This window comes from Tiliqua scincoides, chromosome 4 (genome assembly GCF_035046505.1).
Source record: "Tiliqua scincoides isolate rTilSci1 chromosome 4, rTilSci1.hap2, whole genome shotgun sequence".
Taxonomy (NCBI): Eukaryota; Metazoa; Chordata; class Lepidosauria; order Squamata; family Scincidae; genus Tiliqua; species Tiliqua scincoides.
The window spans coordinates 21,386,631-21,406,571 of record NC_089824.1 but is presented as its reverse complement, the minus strand read 5'-3'; the positions used below and the strand labels follow the sequence as shown (position 1 = coordinate 21,406,571).

The 19,941-nt window shown below is 45.7% G+C and overlaps 1 protein-coding gene across 1 annotated transcript in view; it reads right to left on the bottom strand.

Annotated features, from left to right (window-relative positions):
- The window catches only part of EIF3E (eukaryotic translation initiation factor 3 subunit E), a 32,868-nt gene that overhangs the window by 7,167 nt on the left and 5,760 nt on the right, over positions 1-19,941 (bottom strand). The window contains exons 4-9 of the mRNA XM_066623556.1: positions 17,007-17,049; positions 16,428-16,532; positions 5,963-6,088; positions 4,689-4,813; positions 1,579-1,705; positions 276-377 (exon numbers count right to left, since the gene is read on the bottom strand). Of these exons, the coding sequence (XP_066479653.1) occupies positions 276-377; positions 1,579-1,705; positions 4,689-4,813; positions 5,963-6,088; positions 16,428-16,532; positions 17,007-17,049 (628 nt within the window). The remainder of the gene's footprint in view (positions 1-275; positions 378-1,578; positions 1,706-4,688; positions 4,814-5,962; positions 6,089-16,427; positions 16,533-17,006; positions 17,050-19,941) is intronic.

Here is a 19,941-nt window from a genome sequence, read left to right as displayed (position 1 = left end):
TTAGTATGGCCACTGGGGGATGTGAGCCCCTGCTGTCAATGGGTGTGCCTTGTCAATTGTCAAAAAACTAATGGTGGGCCTTGACAATTTTAGTACCTTGTCAGTGTGCCATGAGATGAAAAAGGTTGAAAAACGCTGCTCTAAGGCACCCAACCTGTTCAAACACTGGCACACTAGGTAAATGATCTTAAATTCATGTCTCAGTTTATAGAAATGGTGTAACTCATCATGACAGACTTTTGTAGTTTAAGAGTACACTTGCTAAAAATTCTTACCGATTCACATTCTCTCAGTTTTTTCTGAGCCCCATCAAAGTCAAAGTTCACATACAAACATTCTACAAACTCTGTTATTGGGTCCTTGTATGTATACGATTCCTGCACATAAAGAGCAGTTAATTATACAGTTCAGTAATACCTGTTATTAACAGTGTAAACAACAAAACACTTTTAAACAGCTTGAATGATGCAATAAACATGAAAGGCAAAGTGCACACAAGTTACTAGTCCTGCAAAAGTCTATATGAAAACTGGTCTATGCCATCACTTTTGCCAGTTATTCAGTACTACAGAATGTTAGTGTGCTTTAGAAATCACAGAGAACAGAGGCATCTAGCTTGTTCTTATTGCTTTGAGTAATCATAATTTATAGTCTAATGAAGTTTTAATCCCTTTATTTTAAAACAAACATACAACCTAATATTAGCTTCTGGTCAATTACTGTCACACATTTATATTATCCCAAGCAGTGTTTCAATAAGTAGGAGCAGGATAAGTAGATCTGAGAAAAATTGTTAATTGCATAATGGTCTCTGCAGTCTGCAGTGCATTTTTTAAGATTTAGTATTTTATTTTAGATTCAAGCAAGCAGGCAGATATTTTTCCAGCATATATTTAATAAACAAAACATACCATCACTTATGGCTAATATTATGCCTGTCATACAACAGAAGATATGAGCAAAAGAGGAAGTTCTGTTATGACTTTTGCATAACAGTGGTATTATGAGTAAGCTCATAGCTAGAACAGGGGATGTCCACTGCTTCTATCACCACGCCCCCCTCCCCCCAGACAGTTCCATCACAGCCACTTAAAGGCTGAAGTAAGAGGGAATCCCTTTCCACAATCCTCTGTCACTAACAATATGAGCAATGGGCAAGCCCAGGTCCACTAAATCCTACTAATCTTCATAGCAGAAGTGACTCTTTTGAGTTGTTTGAGAGTGCTATAGCCTGCTGGCCAAAACATTCCCACATGAAGGCAGGCCCAATGCTGCAGCTTTGTGCTGGAGGTCCAATCAGATGACAACAGATGCGACGAACAGCCCACCCCCCAATTTCAGCTCTCACAACCCCACCCGAGGTCACAGCAAATACAGTATATGCTGCCAGAGCTAATCATGGAACCTTTGGTGCAACGAAGAGGGTGAAGTAGTGCATTGCCTTTTGTATACATAAATATTGGCAAAATTCTGGTGAAACATATTGCTGATTTTTCTGACAGCACACTCAAATATACAGAAATATATCATAGTATAAAAGATTTTGCAACTTCATATATAAACCAAGTTATTCCTTACCTGCTGAATAACCTTGACTAAGTCTTTCAACACTTGCCTACGCTTTCGAACATCTTTATTTGTTATCACTGCTGTAGTCAGATACCGAAGAATGTGTGGGCACATTGTCTGAATTGCATTAAGATACCTGGAAAAATGAAATGTTGGAAACAGAAGCATGAATTTTGAAGAAACTGAGTACAACATTTCTCAAACCCTCTTCCCTGGCAGAAGACAGGAGCTAGAGGATAAGAGCCTTGTAGCACCATCTTATACATGTTTTCTCAAGAGCAAGTTCCACTATGTTTAAGGGGGCTTACTCCCAGGAAAGTGCACACAGGACTGCAGCCCTAGCCTACATTCGGCGGCAGCTTTGGGGTTTACCCAACCCCCCAAAATACAGGAAAAGAAACAAAATGAAGTTTCTACCTGAAGCCATAAAGTTCATTGGTGGACTAGTGCAAGCCCCCTCCCTCATTGAAACCACCTCACAGGACCATACTGATAAAAATTAAAAAAGAAATGTTGTTTATACCTCCTGAGAGGAGTAATATATAAATGTGAAACAAACTGTTAATCATTTTGGTAACAACCAAATACCAGTATGTTTCTATTTTTGATCCACTCCCTGTATCAACATAACAGTACAAATTCGAACCTCCATAAACCAATTGTGAAATGGAAAGCTTGGCTGCGCTCTGTCTCTACCTGTTATGTTCTCATCACCTCCCTTTACAGATAATGCTACTGAGAGGTCAAGGGGAGAGAAAAGATAACATTTCCACAAACACTTGAAGCACGGGTAGGATTCCTTATTACCTACTGAATTAAAACTGACCCTTTTAAAAAACTCTGATTGTCTAGCCTGTAAATTACTGGCTAACTTGATATAACTTGACTTAACATGCAATTGAATATTTCTCTACTTTCCCACAGAGAAAACCAAGCTGTGGCTGGCACCATTTTTTCCCCTCTTGCATCCCCAAGTATGATTAAGTCCCATCAAGACAAAATAAACTGATTTCTCATTTGCAGGTGCAAGTTTTAAATGTTTCAACTCTTTTTTCATACTATGGGGGAGAAGAAAGGAAAGAAGAAAAGACACTTTCAGTTTGTTTTGGACTTAAATAAGAAACTACTCTTTCTCAAGGGAACACTTAGTAAGTATGGTGTTTGTTCCTTTGTGGAAAAATACTGCTTCAGTTCCAATATATGGACTGCAACTGCTGGATAGGAAAGAAAGACATTTCTGCAGCCCTGCAACAGTCTTTTCTTAAAGCGGTGCAAAATAAACCCAACCCCCATCTCTCCCCCAACCAAATCACAAGGGGTTACACACACCACATTAGGCACATACATTATACAGGAGAGCCCATACAAATCTGTATACATTCTTGCAAGGGTTATTCATCTTTACTATAAATTCAGTGTCATTAAGTCAAAAGGACATTTCAGTAAAAATCAGGGATACATAAGAGAGAAACAATGAGTACACAGAAATGCACAGTGCTTGCTATCACAGTAAAAAATTCAATGTTAACTACTTGGAAGAGTGGGGATTGTTCACACTGTCTAGAGATGTACTCACATGCAGTGTTTGCCTATATGTAATTGCTACAACTGATGAATCATGTCCCTGAATCACACAGAACATTACCTCATGCAACACTGACATCACCACTCAATTTCAGTGAAACAGATAGCCCATACCCTGAAGATCTTTAGTAACTTTAAATGTAATCGAATACCAGTGACAGCATACATTAAGTTATCGAAGAAATACTGCGTCTCCAAATTGACAATAGCTGCTACTAAAAGCACTGCACCTGTAACAGTCTACACCTCTAGCATTTGCTGCATTGTGGTACTGCAGAGAGCTCCAAACTTAGGACCAAATATCAAACTGCTTATTGCATAACTTGCTTTTTCAGATACTCGTGCATAAAATGCTTTGCATTAGCAGCTTCAATCTGGTTAACAGCACATGTGCTGCTTGTCTATATGTAACTGCACCAACTGATGGATCATGTCCTTGAATCACAATAGAAGATGGCAATGAATCAGTGCATTACCCAATGCACTAAACACTAGCTACAGCTAACACTAGCAATGGCTAAGGCTGGTAGGGCACTGGGTCCCAAACCTTTTAGCACTGGGACTCACTTTTAAAAATGACATTCTGTTGGGACTTTATCAGTAGTTTAAGCCTTTATCCTTTCTAATATGGTGTGGGGGGGAGAACCACCTTATTGAGCTCCACATTCACTGGACTGGAATAGACATTCATTCTGATAGCCTTGCATTCTCCTTAGCCTAGCCTTCAGTAAGAGCTGAGGCTCAATACATCGTCCATGTCAGCTTGTTAGTTTCGCAACCAACCAAAAATCGGATCCTCACCCATAGTACGAAAAAGACAGAAAAAGGAAACATGTCAGTCTGCAGCATCTTCTTATTCATGGTAAGGGAACAGGGCATTGGTTTCCAAATTTACTGAGTCAAGGCACTCCCGCAGCCTTCCTGGCTCAGCTGGCCACTGCCACCTTGGATATCGCACAACAAAACGTGGTGACACACAGTTTGGGAACCCTGGGATAGGGACTATATTTTCACCAGAACTGAGAATTGCCCCTAAAGGCTTTTTGAGGGCTGCAGCTGGTACAGAATGGGTCATTTCAGCACAAGGGATCACCAGACACCAATCACAACAGAAACATTATTGGCTTCTGCACACTTCTCAAAGTACAAAACCTATTTCAAATTCAACAGGTTAATGAAATTACTTAAGTGTACCTATCTCATTGAGTAACCTTAAAAGGTGCAGTTAACCATTCAAAATCCAAGAAAATGCATTATGCAAAACAAGTTCAATAAGATACAATATCTTATAATAAAGACATATCTTATTTTCTTATAAGATATTATAAGAAAATAAGATATCGCTCAAGATATGCTGCTCAACATTGCTTCCACTTGCATTCCAAAGACTGCTTCATATTAAGCTCTGCCAGAATGTAGACAAGCAGCAGTGACTTTCTGATTAAACCTTTACCATTTTCAGCACAGAAGACTGGACTTATGCTGTATTCTTATACATCCCCTTTGTTCTTATAGATACAGAAAAACAAACTTACTGGGGCTGATAGAGAAAAAGATCAATGATGTTATCTCTGCCTTTAGGGTGGTTGAAGAAAACAAAGAGAGACCAGTGAATGAGCCATGTTCGCTGTTGAAGAGACTGGAGTGGAGAACTGACAGACTAAAAAACAAAAAAGTGTTGTGCTAAACTCTGTGATAAAAGTGAACTGTATTTTAAGACATTTTAAGTTTATTTCTTCTATCTTTAAAAAAAGACAAAGATTCAATTTATTGACCAAACATCTCAGATTCAACCTTAAAAGAGTACAGTAGTCCAGCCAGGCCATTGTCACTCATCCAAGGTGAATAGCAGCCCTTGGAAAGCAACTAAGTGGCAAGCTCCCTATGTCAAACTCCCACTGCCATTATTGCTGCATGAGATTCCCTGGTTGGGCAAACAAAGAAACCTAATTGTGTCAGTCTTCTGGACCGGAAGTTTTAAAAGCCTGGGACAGACAGACCCCTAAGCATAGCAGCTACAGACAATGCTTCTTGTGACCACATACTAAACAGGCCAAGCCAAACTGCTCACCTCAGGGCCAGTCAGTACCACCCGCTGGTTGCACTAGTGCTGTTGCCTCTGTTGCAAACAATACCAAGGTTTTTCAGAACAGCAGAACATGGGGGTGGTATCACTGATGTGTGGTGCTGAATGGATGCTAATGATCTGGCTGTGCCTGAGGCACCTAAGTGGCTAGGACTGGGAAAAGTAGTAAGGACTTAGGGAAGCAGAGCTAGACACTACACCCTGGCCTAGTCTCCAGACGAAGATCTGCAATGTTTGCTTTCGAAATGAGGAAGGAGAATCCAGGCGTTACCAACTGCCCCCCCCAAAACCAACCTTGTTTGCAGATCTGAAATGAACACGAGGACATCTCAGAACTCATATCAACAGCATTGTACAACTATATATCTTATCAGTGACTGCTAAGAAGATCTCAATATTCTTACAAGAACACGAGAACAGAAACTTGCCCTAGCACTATACCAAAATCATAGAACTCTTTATGGCATATAGCCATTTGTTTCTTCATTTCTAAGAGACAGATTCCAATATTCACCCATTAAAAAAGACTCATGTGATGACTGAGCTCTTACTTTTCCAACCCGTTAAAATGTATAAAAGTCGCCTGAAAAGAAAAACTTTTGAACACTGTTAGCCATAAATATTTGTGAAAAACCTAAGTGCACTCAATATTTGACAAACTACAACAGCTCTTCTTATTCCCAGCTTAGATATATGCTAATGTAACCAAAATAAAACACTCACATTATTATCAATTGTCTCTTTCAATCTTGTCAGGTCCTCCATGGCAGCATCCCAGTTCTGCATCAGAATTTCAGATGCCAGCTTTCCCCACAGTGAGCTCAAAGCATTTCTATCTGTTGATGGAACCTGTTTCAAATAAGTGAATCCAATTACAATAACCACAATAATTTAATATTTCACTAGGTCAAACATTTTGATTAGAGACAGGCTGGCACCAGTTGAGAGAGAATGTGCCACTGACATGCTTGCTCCACAATTTTGGGAAAATGAGCTGCGTTTCATTTAGAAAATCAGTTTTGATTTTCTAGGAAACAATCAGCAGCAAACGGTATTTCCAAGGAGATTCAGCTGGAGATTAAAAGCCCAAGAAAGCCTAGAGAATTGGCAGCTGCAGCTTCTGCACAGAACTTTCAATAGGAGCAATAAGGATTCCTTCATCAACAATACTGCAGTGTAGTCTGAAGCCCTCTGGGGTTTCACGCACTAATTTAAAAAGGTTTAAAGCTTAACTAGTAAAACCACAAAATCTACTGAAAACTTCTGCTAATCAGAATGAGGAAATCTAGACAAAAAATAGCAGCCAATAAGGTCTAGAATGATGGTTTGCAGGCCGTTAACAGAGATGGCTGTGGACATCATGAAATTAGCATAAAATCAAATCAAATCATCTTATTAAATTTAAAAAAGCCTGTACAGTTCCAATAAGTAACAGTTGAAATAGCCTTTGCAGTAACAGCTCATTCAACAAAGAGAGCAGGAGAAACCCATTACTACTAAAATAGGGAAGACAATGCTGAACACAATCTCTTATGTTTGTCCCCTCCCCTGAAGCAGTTAATCAAGTTCATTCAGAGTAAGGGTAGTTCTGGGGTCAGTCAGTTTTAGTTTAAACAGGCCTGAACTACACTAGGTCATTCAGAGCGTAAAATCCTAATCTCAGATTCATTACAATGCTTCTTGCGTAGCTTGTGTTTCCCAAACAACCCCTTTAAAACAAGTTCTTGCTCAAGAAAGAGCAACCAAGATTCATATTATTAAACCATTAGCAGCAACATATTTATTATCTAAGAGCACTGAAGAGAACATATTTAAGAACTAGTTTTTAAAAAATCAAAGATCAATACACTGGGCTCTGCAGAAGCTGCTAAAAAAATTCTGTAAGCAATGGCCTCTTATTTTTCCCCCCATAATCTTTTGAAATTTGAACAGATTATTACAAATCACAGTAGGAGTGCTACATCACTCTCAGTAGAAAACAAGTAGGGCTGCAGGACAGAAATCAGGGATTAGGGGTATGACATATCAAATAATAATTATCTAATGACTATTTCATAAGCAACATATATGTATTTTAAATGCCCACAGGAGGAAAATATCACTTTGCTCAATTTTAGTGCACAACCATCCCAATGGCAAATGCACATTTGCAGCTCATACAACTTCAGTTGTGTCTCTCACACAACTTCAGTTGGCACAACATGGTAAAGTGCTTCTAGAAACGTGAATACTGAAATACATTTTTATAAGGACAGACTCTCCCTACATAAATCTGACAATACCTATGGTCACCTGACACTCTTCCACCACTGGAGGAGGTCCAATTGCTGATAATGCACAGCAGTCTTTCCCAACAAGGCATCCAGTTTGTTGAACTTTACCACACAGGGGAATAAAAGTGCTCCCTCTGCAAATGATCCAGCAGCAGCTAAAAATGTTCCTGTTTGAACAAGTGTTTCAATTTTACTGTTCTGCTTTTTCTTTCTTTTGGTTTGATCAGGTGACTTCTGCTACCATACAGCACTATTAGTATTACTGACATTTGTTTCATTTCATTTGTATTCTGAATGTAAAACTGGATTGTAAGGTGTCTTGAATGTTCTGTTTAAAAGAGGGGAAAGGCAGGCAGGAGATATTTGAAAAAATTAAGAATACATGCATTTTCCCAACCACATATTTGCATTTCTTAACCTTTACCTTTTTCAGGGTAATTTCCTAATCCAGGAGCACCTGGGGGGGGGGGAGGGGCACAAAATCTCAAAAATTACTGGTTCTGGAATTTTATTCTTTTAGGACACTGTCATTGGATGCCCAATGCATATTTTCTTTAGGTGATATCATACTAACCAGTTCCTTCTTATTAGTAACAAAGGTACATTACCCCCAAAACAAATGGGATTTCACAACAGAGTAACTTCTACTCTGGCTAAATTTCGTTAGGGATACCATATCATCTGCAAATGCTCTTTCATTTCTCTATTCCACCCAAACAATTTTTTTACGTTATATTCAAAAGGATTTCTGATCACCCTCCTTTCAAACACAAACAATGTAAATGACTGGCAGCTCTGAATTTTGGACCTTAGTGAATACATATTTACTAGGGAATAAATTCACTGAAATCAATAGGACTTGGTTCTGAACAGACATACATTGCACTGTCCTACAAGTGTTCATATGCCATAAGACACAATCACAAACTTCTATGTGTGCTACTGTTTAAGACACATGATGGTGTACATGACACATACTGCCAAATATAATTAAATTTCCCTGGGGCTCATTTGTACACCCTACAAAATCTGGAGTAACCAGTGATCCAAAAAACCAGTAACCAAAAAAGTTGTGTTTTTCTCCTGCTTCCAAGTGATGTAGTGCAATGTTTCCCAATGTTTGTCCCCTACCGTACCACTACACATGGTTCACCTATTCAAAGTACCACTGGAAGTGATGAAATAACTGCCAGTTACTTCAAGGTTGAGAGGTCAGATACAATGCGACAAACACCAGAATGAAGCTCAGCGTGGTCGGGAGGGCTTTACTAAGTGCAGAAAGGTATGCTTTGGAGCTTCCTTCTAGTTTGTTGTAGCGTGTTCCGGTCTCAATGCTGGGTAGTAGGTGTCCAGGGGTCCCATGAGTACCACCAGATACCACCAAGTACCACTGGTGGTAACCAAACCACTGGTTGAGAAACACTGATGTAGTGTAAGATAAACTCTACTCAACTACAATACGTTTACTCTGCTAGAACTGCAATAGAATACTGGGATGTCTCTCTCAAAAGTCATACTCCCCTCTCTTACTTGTCTCTCAACACTAACAGGTAACATGAATAATCAATTGTTCCAAGTTCCTGTTACTTAATCATGTTTTTTAAACAGCCTAACCATGGTTTTAGTAAGACAGCATAGCCGTTTTCTTATTTTACAACTTTCAAAGGAAATCCTGGATATAACTTACATAAGCAGCTGCTAAATTCAGCATTACAACCAATTAACCTCATTTTCCTTATAAGCTTCTCAGCACAAGGTGGTATCCAGACTAACCCTCCTGCTCATGGAAGCAGTATGCTGGATGCCACCCAAGGTTTTTCCCCAAAAAGTAACACACAAGCCTATGTTCTCCAAGTGATAAGTTTTCTTCATTCCATAATTAGTCCAAATTCACACAACCTGTTGCCAGCCTAAATGCAACATATGCTATAAATACAGCAAAAAGACCATTATTTAACAAAAATAAATTGGTAAATAACCAATATCCATCACACATTAAGCCATCTTCAACAATCCAAAAACCTTTCTACAAAAAGTAGGAATTTCTTACCTGAGAATTCCAGTTCTGGGAAAGGAAGGATGGCATTTCTACTGCTGGGATGCCCCTCCTCCTGGAAGGTAGGATCGGAACCTCAATGAACAGATACTCCTCCCACGTTGGGGGCGTCCTATGCTGCTCCCCAGTCCGGACGCGACAAGCAGGAAAAGACCTGATGCCCCCCCCGCTCCTCAGCAGTGGCCTGGCCCTTGATTTGTGGCATGTCCACCGCGAGGGTTGACTATGGCGATACCTAGCCAACTGTAGGAGTAACTACAAACAACAACCAACAACCCCAACAACTGCGCAAAAAGATCCCACTAGGGTTCTCTGCCCCCCGTGGGGAGGCCTGAGGTAGCAGTGCACCCCCCGAGCCGGAGAAGCGGCGGGCGGAATGCCATCCTTCCTTTCCCAGAACTGGAATTCTCAGGTAAGAAATTCCTACTTTCTCTGGGAAGGAAGAGCTGGCATTCCTACTGCTGGGATATACCAGAGCCAACCAGAAGGGTGGGCCAGTGAGGGGTCACTCACAGCCTTACCACCTGTTGAAACACCTTACGCCCCATAGCGGCTGTGGTTATCCGGTAGTGCTTGGCGAAGGTGTGGACCAAAGACCACGTCGCCGCCCTACGGATTTCAATGAGGGATGCGTACCCGTCGAACACCGCCGAAGTGGCAGCGCTCCTGAGGGAGTGAGCCGTGATCCCTTCTGGGGGAACTTCTCTGGCCTGGTAGGCCAGCCGTACGCACGCTTTTAACCAGCACGCTAGTGAGCTGGCTGAGGCCTTGTGGCCTTGGTTGGAGCCCTTGTAAGTTACAAACAGGGACTCCAACTTCCTAAAGTCTCTAGTGCGCCTGGTGTAATAACGTAAGGCCCTACGCACGTCCAGAGTGTGCCATGCCTTCTCCCTGGGGTGCACCGGCTTGGGTCAGAAGGATGGGAGAATCAGTTCCTGAGCCCTGTGAAATAGGGAGTTGACCTTTGGGACAAAGGTCGGATCCAGGCGGAGTACCACCTGGTCCTTATGGAAAATGCACAGCTTAGGGTTGATCGACAAGGCCCCAAGCTCAGAAATCCTCCTGGCTGAGGTAATCGCCACTAGGAAGAGAACCTTGAACGTGAGTTCCCTAACGGTAACTGAGACCAGAGGCTCGAAGGGTGCCTGAGTGAGGGCCTCCAGAACCTTGTTCAGGTCCGAGCTAGGGAACCTGTTGACCACTGGGGGGTTCAGCAGTGCCAACCCCCTCAGGAACCTGCAGACGTGAGGATGGGATGACAGGGGTTCCCCTGAGCCCGCTCCCAGGATGCTGCCGAGGGCCGCCACCAGTCTCTTGAGTGTTTTGGTGGACAGACCCTTGTCCAGGCCTTCTTGCAGGAAGGCCAAGATGTGCTTTACACCAGCCATAACCACCCTGACCCCCCTAGCCTCCGCCCACCTAATAAAGGTGCGCCAGGTGGACTGGTACACCTTCCTAGTGGAGGACTTTCGTGAGGCCAGCAAGGTGGCCGTGACCCTGTCAGAATACCCTAGCCTGACTAGCATGCTCCGCTCAACCTCCATGATGTAAGATTGAAAAGATGTGGTTGAGGGTGTGCCATTGGGCCCTGGAGCAGGAGGTTCTGCTGTAGCGGGAACGTCCAATGGTTCTGTGTTGACAGGCGTAGGAGCTCTGGGAACCACAGACGTCTGGGCCACTTGGCAGCGATCAGAATGACTTTGGCCTGGAGCTGCTTGATTATGTTGAGGAGACACTGGAGTAGCGGAACTGGTGGAAAGGCATACAGAAGACCCTGAGGCCAGGGGCTGCTTAGAGCATCTATGGCCTCCGTCCCCTCTTGTGGGACCCTTGCAAAGAATCTTTGGATTTGAGCGTTCTCTCTCGTGGCAAAGAGGTCCACAAGTGGGGTCCCAAGTCACCAGGCTGAAGACCTGTGGGTTTAGCTGCCACTCTGTCTCCAAGATCCGCTGCCTGCTTAGCCAATCCACTGCAGCAATGTCCACGTGCTCCACCCATATGGCTATGAGATGGGCTTCGGCCCAAGTGATGATGGCTGTCGCCTCTTTGTGGAGGGCTGTGGATTGTAGGCCTCCTTGTTTTCTCACGTAAGCATTGGCGGTTACGTTGTCCATCCTCACTAGAACTTGCTGGCCTTGGATCAGGTGGGTGACTTTGCCCAGAGCCAGACAGATGTTTCTGAGTTCCAGCAGGTTGATGTGCATACAGGACTCCTCCCTGGACCAGGCTGGGCGACTGCCCCACTTGTGTGGGCTCCCCACCCCAGAAGGCTGGCGTCTGTGGTGATCACTGTCCACTCCAGGTTGCAGAGTGGGGAACCCTCTGCCAGTTTGTAGTGGCTCCTCCACCACACCAGCTCCTTCCTGACCTTGGGAGGGCTGGAGGTCTTGTAGTGGATGTTGTTCTCTATCTCTTGTTGAAAGCGCAGGAGGAATCTCTGGAGCGCCCTGGCATGGAAGCATGCCCGTGGTATAACGTCCTGGCAAGACAGCATCATGCCCAACGGCCTGGCTAGCATCAACACATCCTGCTGCTCTGTCGCGAGCAGCGTTTCCAGAAGTTGCCACATCTTCTCGTGCCTCTCCGAGGACAGAGAGACCCTGTACTCGGTAGTGTCCAGTAGCAGGCCCAGGTGCACCAACTGGTGGCTCTTCTGCAGGCAGCTCTCTGCAGGCAGCTCTTCTCCCTGTTGATCATGAACCCCGCTTTTTCAAGGGTGTCTACCGTGATCGGGATGTCCCTTAGGGCACGAGCCTTGGAGGGGGCTCGGATCAGGATGTCATCCAGGAAGGGGTACAGGAAAATCCCCTGGAGGCATAAGTGAGCCACGACGACTTTCGTGAACACACGTGGCGTTGAGGTCAGGCCGAAAGCAACAACACGGAACTGTAGATGGCATGATCCATAGCAGAAGCGCAGGAAGCGGCGATGGCCCGGGCGTATCGGAATATGCATATAAGCATCGGAGAGGTCCACAGAGCCCAGCATGTTCCCCTTCTCCAGCGCAGCCACAATGGACCTCCACGTCTCCATCTTGAAATGGCACTTCCAGAGGAACTGGTTCAGCCACTTGAGGTCGAAGATTGATCTCATGCTGCCGTTCTTCTTTGGGATCATGAAGAAGGTGGAGTAGACTCCCTTGCCCCTCTGTGCAGGCGGGACTGGGTCGACTGCTCCGATGTCCAGCAGGTGGCGAATCGGCGCTCGCATGCGCTGGTGCTTCTCCTATACCTTGTACCGCTGCACCCTCCAGAAGCGGTTCCTAGGCTTGGTCTTGAACTTCAAAGAGTAGCCTCTGGTCACTATCTCCAGAACCCAGGTGTCTGTGGTGATCTTGCTCCAATACGCCGCAAAGTGCTGGACATCTGGGGGCCCCCCCGCCGGTGGTCCGGCATCATGCGGAGTGGGTGGGCTTGGCAGCCCTGTGGGAACAGGAAGAAGAATCTCCTCCCACACCGGGGTGTGACTTAGGGAAGAATTTCGACTTGGTCCATCGAGGCTTGCAGGAGGCGGAGTCCCTGAAGAAGCCTCTAGGTCTGAATGCAGGGTGTTGTGAGTGAAAGGGACGGCCCGGCCTTGTTGACTTGCTTGCCTCCTTGTGTGCCGAAGGCAGCACCTTATGCTTGTCCCTGCTTTCTACCAGCAAGGGGTCAAGGGCCTGACCAAATGGTTTGGACCCCATGAAGGGGAAAGCTACCAGACGTGCCTGGGAGCCCTGATCTACGTCCCAGTGCCAGAGCCAGATGTTCCTCCTAGCCAATACATTTGCGGCCACCGCTCTAGCGCTGAACTGCATGGCCGCCAGGGACGCGTCTGCTGACAAGGCTGCTGCTAGCGACAACTTCTTGAGGGTGTTACGTGTGGGCCTAGACAGGGACTTGTCTGAGGTCATCAGGTCCTCCACCCAGGCCACAAGAGCTCTTGTCATAATGGAGGTGGCGGCTAATGCCCTAATGGCTAGGACGGAGGCCTCAAAATCCCTCTTGAGGGCGCTCTCCACCCATCGGTTGCAAGGGTCCCTGTGGTCCCCTCCCCCTCCGAGGGCAGCACGGCTGAGGAAGATAGTGCTGCCACCAGGGAGTCCACGCCCGGGACCTTCAGCTGCTCCATAACATCAGCTGGCAGACAATAGAGTTTGTCCACAGAGCGTGGGGTACGCCTGAACCTGGTGGGTGCCCCCCATTCAGCCTCTAGGGCCTGCCTGAAGGGGTCTGAGAAGGGAACCACAGCCTTGGTGGTGGCCTTCTGGGGACAGAGGAACTTGGAGCTGGGCCTGTGAGGCTCTGAAGCCTCACTCGCCTCGGTTTCCCCTTCATTACCTAAGTCGAAGATGCCTGCTGCCTTGGCTAGTAGGCCTGGGTACAGGTCCAAAGGGAAAGGCTTGCCCCCACTTTCCTCTGGGGCCCCTTCATCCTCACCGGTGAGTTCCCCCTCCTCCCTGGAGTCCTCAGACAGGTCGGGGGTGACTGGCTCCCAGGGGTCTGAGGAGGCTGCCCTGCTGGATTCCTTGGTATGCTTGTGGCGGTTGGGTTTGTCTGACACGCCCTTTCCACCCTTGGCCTTATGCCGCTTGCGTGGGGGGGCTCCCTCTCAGGGCTGGTGGAATCGGAGCTGGATGAGGATGGGGTGAGGCCATTTATGCTTCCTCTTGCCCCCCGTGGGTGAGGGGCTGCTGGCTTCCCCCAGGATACGTTGCACCATGTCCTCAATTTGGGCCTGGGACAGCGCAAACATCCCCCCCCCGGACTGGCCCATACTGGCTTATGATAGGGCCGTGTCCCCCTGGGGTAACTATGGTACCAGGTGGGTCCTGGTACTCCTCCCATCCTCCTTGGGGCTGTGGTCCCAGGCGCTGCAGGTTCCCGTCCTCCATGGGAGGGGGGCCTCGCAAAGCTTTAACACTGGAAAAGGTAGGGGGGTCAGCTCAGACTGCCTGGGTGCTCACCCTTCCCCCCCGCAGTGCTTCCCCCCGCCTAGCGGGCCTGTCCCGCAGGGTAGGGTAGGTAGCCCTTGAGGAAGGCAATGCCCATAGGGGGGCCTTCGCCGCGACCCCCTGGGGGAGTGCCTGCCCCGCAGTGATCCCGCTGTGAGGGGTGCAGTAGTGCCGCCCGCTGGGCGCGCTGCATGTTGGCTTTCCTGCTCCCCCCTGCACTTGCCCACCACTGCCAAGATGGGTGGCTGCGCTGTCTGGGGGCTTACCGGGTCTGCTACTGCCGCTACTGGAGGTCTGCGGGGGACTGTGCCGGATGGGGGGGACCCCGCCGCCTGCCGCCTCCTCTCTGCTGCTGCTTGGGGGAGAGCAGCGACCGACGGGTGCTTTGCTGCCCCGGTGAGCCTCCTGCAGGGCGTAGTGTCGTTGGGGTCTGTGGAGCGCACCGCCTCTGGGCTGCCCGGGCCTGAGTCCCTCCCACGGGGAAGGGGGAGGGCCCAAGATGGTGCCCGCCACGTGGCTCTGGTGCTCCTGCTAGCTGCCCTGCCAGGAAGGTGCTGCTGCTGCTGCCAGCCTGGGTCCGCCGCCGGCTCTGCGCAGGGGAGGGGGTCGGAAGCCTCCCATGCTGCCTCAACCCGCCGTTCCTGCCCACTTGCAGTGAGGGGGGAGGCAGCGCTGAGTCCCACCAGTAGGCAGGCTCTAGGTTGTTCAGAGCCTGGGAGGCAGGGTGGGGAGTTCAATCCCCCTGCTCCAGGAAAGAAGGCCAAAGGAAAAATAAAAAAAAAGAAAAATACTCGTTCTCGTCCTCATTCCTAGAAGGTAGGACCAGAACTGGGAAGCAGCATGCGACGCCCCAAATGTGGGAGAAGTATTCATTCATTGAGGTTCCGATCCTACCTTCTAGGAGGAGGAGCATCCCAGCAGTAGGAATGCCAGCCCTTCCTTCCCAGAGAAACATATTTGCTGAAAAAAGATACTGAAAAAAGATACTACCAAACATTTTGAGGGAATAAGAACAGTGTTCTGCAATCTGTGGGTCACAGCTCCAATGGGGTCACGAAGCCTCAATTTGGGGAGTTGTGGTAACCTTTCAAAGCCCATACAAGAGAGAGCTTGGATTTAATCCAATAATGGCCCTGCCTTATCAAAATTTAGTTCCTGATATGATTCTGCACATCCTCTTCTCACTGTCTTGGTCTGCAGTTCCTAAGGCTGGCCCTGCTCAGGTTGCTACCACAACAGGGTTGTTGTGAAGACACAAGAGGTAGGGGGAATGAAGTGGACAGAGATGGGCAGATCAGGTCACGGGAGGGGGAGCCGGATCACTGGTGGATTCCCATTCTAACTATTTATTGGAGCTGTGGCATGAAAAAGGTTGAAGAACTCTGAGCTAGAAGAAAATCTTGTCTAGGAAATATATTCCAAAATGAATTTATATTTCATTAAGTGTTTATAAAAAGGCTTCAAATCAGCTTATAAACACTTTGCTGCATACTACTAGGAGTCCCTGAAGGGGATGGTTGTATCTGCATTTCATCAGATAAGTTCATCAAGCACCTGTATTGAATATAGGTTTTGTCTTATGTGCTCTTGGATTTGGACATCAATGCAGTATCTGGAAGCTTTAAAATGGCAACACGAAATTTTTAAGACAGTAAACAAAGTTCAAACAAATAACTTTGGAAGCACCATCCTACACAACCAGTCTGCTTCTCTTCAAGCAATGTACATTATTCTAGCACTGTTGAATTAGTACCAAATTTCAAACTCGTAATATCTGCAGGAATGACAGTGATAGGTGCAGACAATGTCAGAGGTTGTTAGTTCATGTTCAATAATAATCACATATTTCTTAAGTTCTAGAAGAACCAGGAAACCTTTAAGGCTCTACAAACATTTCAAGAGTACAGAAGTCACAAACACACTTACCAACACTCTGAAGAAGTACAGGTATTCTGCTGCTCCTGAATAGTTGCCACACTCATACTGGAATTTTGCATACCTATACAGCGTATCTAGATACTCCTGCCTAAACTGAAAAATAAATCAGAGTAAGAAACATCTTCTTCATGTTGCAAGCACATGCTAAAAAGTAAGGCCTGATCTACACATTCACCAGAAGCAGATGATAGAATAGGCTTTAGTTAGTACATTAAACTGCAGGTAGGGGCTCTAATTTTTCTGTGTTTGAGAACAGCCCACCCACAAGGCCCAGTGAAGCAGTAACTGTTAGACAGGGTGAGGTGACAAACTGGTGCCCTGTAACAGCTGCCTATCCAGTCACAGCACCATTCTCTTCCACGAATAAGAGAGACAGATAAAAGCAAAGTGGGCAGCTTACATTCCCTCTGGGGGAAAAAAAAATCACAGCAGCAACAGCACTAGACAATAAAGCCAGGGATACTCATCAACTGCTCATCATTATATTTCTCTTCTTAAAACAATCAACATGCTACATTTAAAACAAGGCAAAACAGAGTTTTACTTAATTCTATGACAGATACATACACCATGCTTGTCCGCTAAGTAGTCAAAAAGCATCCGACCATCCCTAAAACAAAAAGAAATTATAACTGTAATGCTATTAAGTCATAAAAATATTCAGAAAGACTTCTGCGCAACACAGCCAATGTTCAGTGATTCCTTTTGTGCCCAAGAAAGCCTCTAATTTGAAAATAAATTTCAGGGCTGCTTTCATTATGTGATTTGCAGGATATTATTTATGAACCAGATCTGCATCTACACTACGTCATTTCACACATGACTCTGAAATGTATGGTTTGCGTGCAGCATACTGCCCAAAAAGGGAGACTGAATGGTTAAACCTACTATCATGCTATTGTATACATTCAAGCCTCAGTTCATAATACGGCAGCACCACAAGTGGTGGTGGGTAATCTCATGGCTTGTTCATTCCTCCCTCTGCATGAATAGTTTGTGGGCCAGTGGCTGTGTAAACTGACTTCCAAGTGATCAGAGATTTGCAGCTAGATCATCAGAATGTAGCTACTTTGCTAAGCAACAGTTGTCAAGATAAGCAATGATCAGCTCAATAGTGGTTGAAAGATGTCTAGCTCAGAGTTCATATACATTCAATTAACACGTATAAAAGTATTTATGAACTCACCAATGATATGAAAAGCTTGACTATCAGGCTATACTTGCAGCTGTCATGTGACCAACATAAATATACAAAAATGTTATGGCTATTGATCTCATATGAGCAGACTCACCAGCATCTTTTGCGACAAATAGATTAAATTTAATATGAAAGAATTACATTATGTAAAATTTAGGGTGCAATCCTAACCAATTTTCCAGCACTGTCCTAGCAGTAAAGCAGCCCCAAGGTAAAGTGACAAACATGCCCCCTTGACTACCTCCCCACTGCAGGATGCAGTGCACACTATATTGACACAGCTATGTTAGGGCTGGAAAGTTGGTTACAATTGCGCCATTAGGCTGTACCCACAGAAGATAAAGCAGACTTCAATTAATGGCAAACTCTTAAGTAAATGGTAAGTACACAAGTGATACCAACACATGCAAGAAGCATATCAATCATCATTGCTGTCTTTGGAAAACACTGTGCTTGCCATAACAAAACTTCAGCATAGGCTAGGCTGGGGTGTAACACACAGCAGGCCGAATAGCATTCATGATGCCTACTGAGGCCAGAAGTGATGTCATTAAACAGGTCATAACAAAAAATAAGCACTTTTTGTCACTTAGGTACTCGTTAGCTGTAAATAACATTCTACCTCGTCATTGTTAATTCTTGTTTGTTTACACTAGGGATCAGCAACTGGCACTTTCAAGCACATAAGAACATAAGAACAGCCCCACTGGATCAGGCCATAGGCCCATCTAGTCCAGCTTCCTGTATCTCACAGCGGTCCACCAAATGCCCCAGGGAGCACACCAGATAACAAGAGACCTCATCCTGGTGCGCTCCCTTGCATCTGGCATTCTGACTTAACCCATTCCTAAAATCAGGAGGTTGCGCATACACAACATGGCTTGTACCCCATAATGGATTTTTCCTCCAGAAACTTGTCCAATCCCCTTTTAAAGGCGTCTAGGCTAGACGCCAGCACCACATCCTGTGGCAAGGAGTTCCACAGACCGAACACACGCTGAGTAAAGAAATATTTTCTTTTGTCTGTCCTAACCCGCCCAACACTCAATTTTAGTGGATGTCCCCTGGTTCTGGTGTTATGTGAGAGTGTAAAGAGCATCTCCCTATCCACTCTGTCCATTCCCTGCATAATTTTGTATGTCTCAATCATGTCCCCCTCAAGCGTCTCTTTTCTAGGCTGAAGAGGCCCAAACGCCGTAGCCTTTCCTCATAAGGAAGGTGCCCCAGCCCCATAATCATCTTAGTCGCTCTCTTTTGCACCTTTTCCATTTCCACTATGTCTTTTTTGAGATGCGGCGACCAGAACTGGACACAATACTCCAGGTGTGGCCTTACCATAGATTTGCACAACGGCATTATAATACTAGCCGTTTTGTTCTCAATACCCTTCCTAATGATCCCAAGCATAGAATTGGCCTTCTTCACTGCCGCCACACATTGGGTCGACACTTTCATCGACCTGTCCACCACCACCCCAAGATCTCTCTCCTGATCTGTCACAGACAGCTCAGAACCCATCAGCCTATATCTAAAGTTTTGATTTTTTGCCCTAATGTGCACGACTTTACACTTACTGACATTGAAGCGCATCTGCCATTTTGCTGCCCATTCTGCCAGTCTGGAGAGATCCTTCTGGAGCTCCTCACAATCACTTCTGGTCTTTACCACTCGGAAAAGTTTGGTGTCGTCTGCAAACTTAGCCACTTCGATGCTCAACCCTGTGTCCAGGTCATTTATGAAGAGGTTGAAAAGCACCGGTCCCAGGACAGATCCTTGGGGCACACCGCTTTTCCATTGTGAAAATTGCCCATTGACACCCACTCTCTGCTTCCTGGCCTCCAACCAGCTCTCAATCCACGAGAGGACCTGTCCCCTAATTCCCTGATTGTGGAGTTTTTTCAGTAGCCTTTGGTGAGGGACTGTGTCAAACGCCTTCTGAAAGTCCAGATATATAATGTCCACGGGTTCTCCCACATCCACATGCCTGTTGACCTTTTCAAAAAATTCTATAAGGTTCGTGAGGCAAGACTTACCCTTACAGAAGCCATGCTGACTCTCCCTCAGCAAGGCCTGTTCGTCTATGTGTTTTGAGATCCTATCTTTGATGAGGCATTCCACCATCTTACCCGGTATGGATGTTAGGCTGACCGGCCTATAGTTTCCCGGGTCCCCCCTCTTTCCCTTTTTAAAAATAAGCGTGACATTTGCTATCCTCCAATCTTCTGGCACCGTGGCCGTTTTGAGGGACAAGTTGCATAACTTAGTCAAGAGATCTGCAACTTCATTCTTCAATTCCTTAATAAC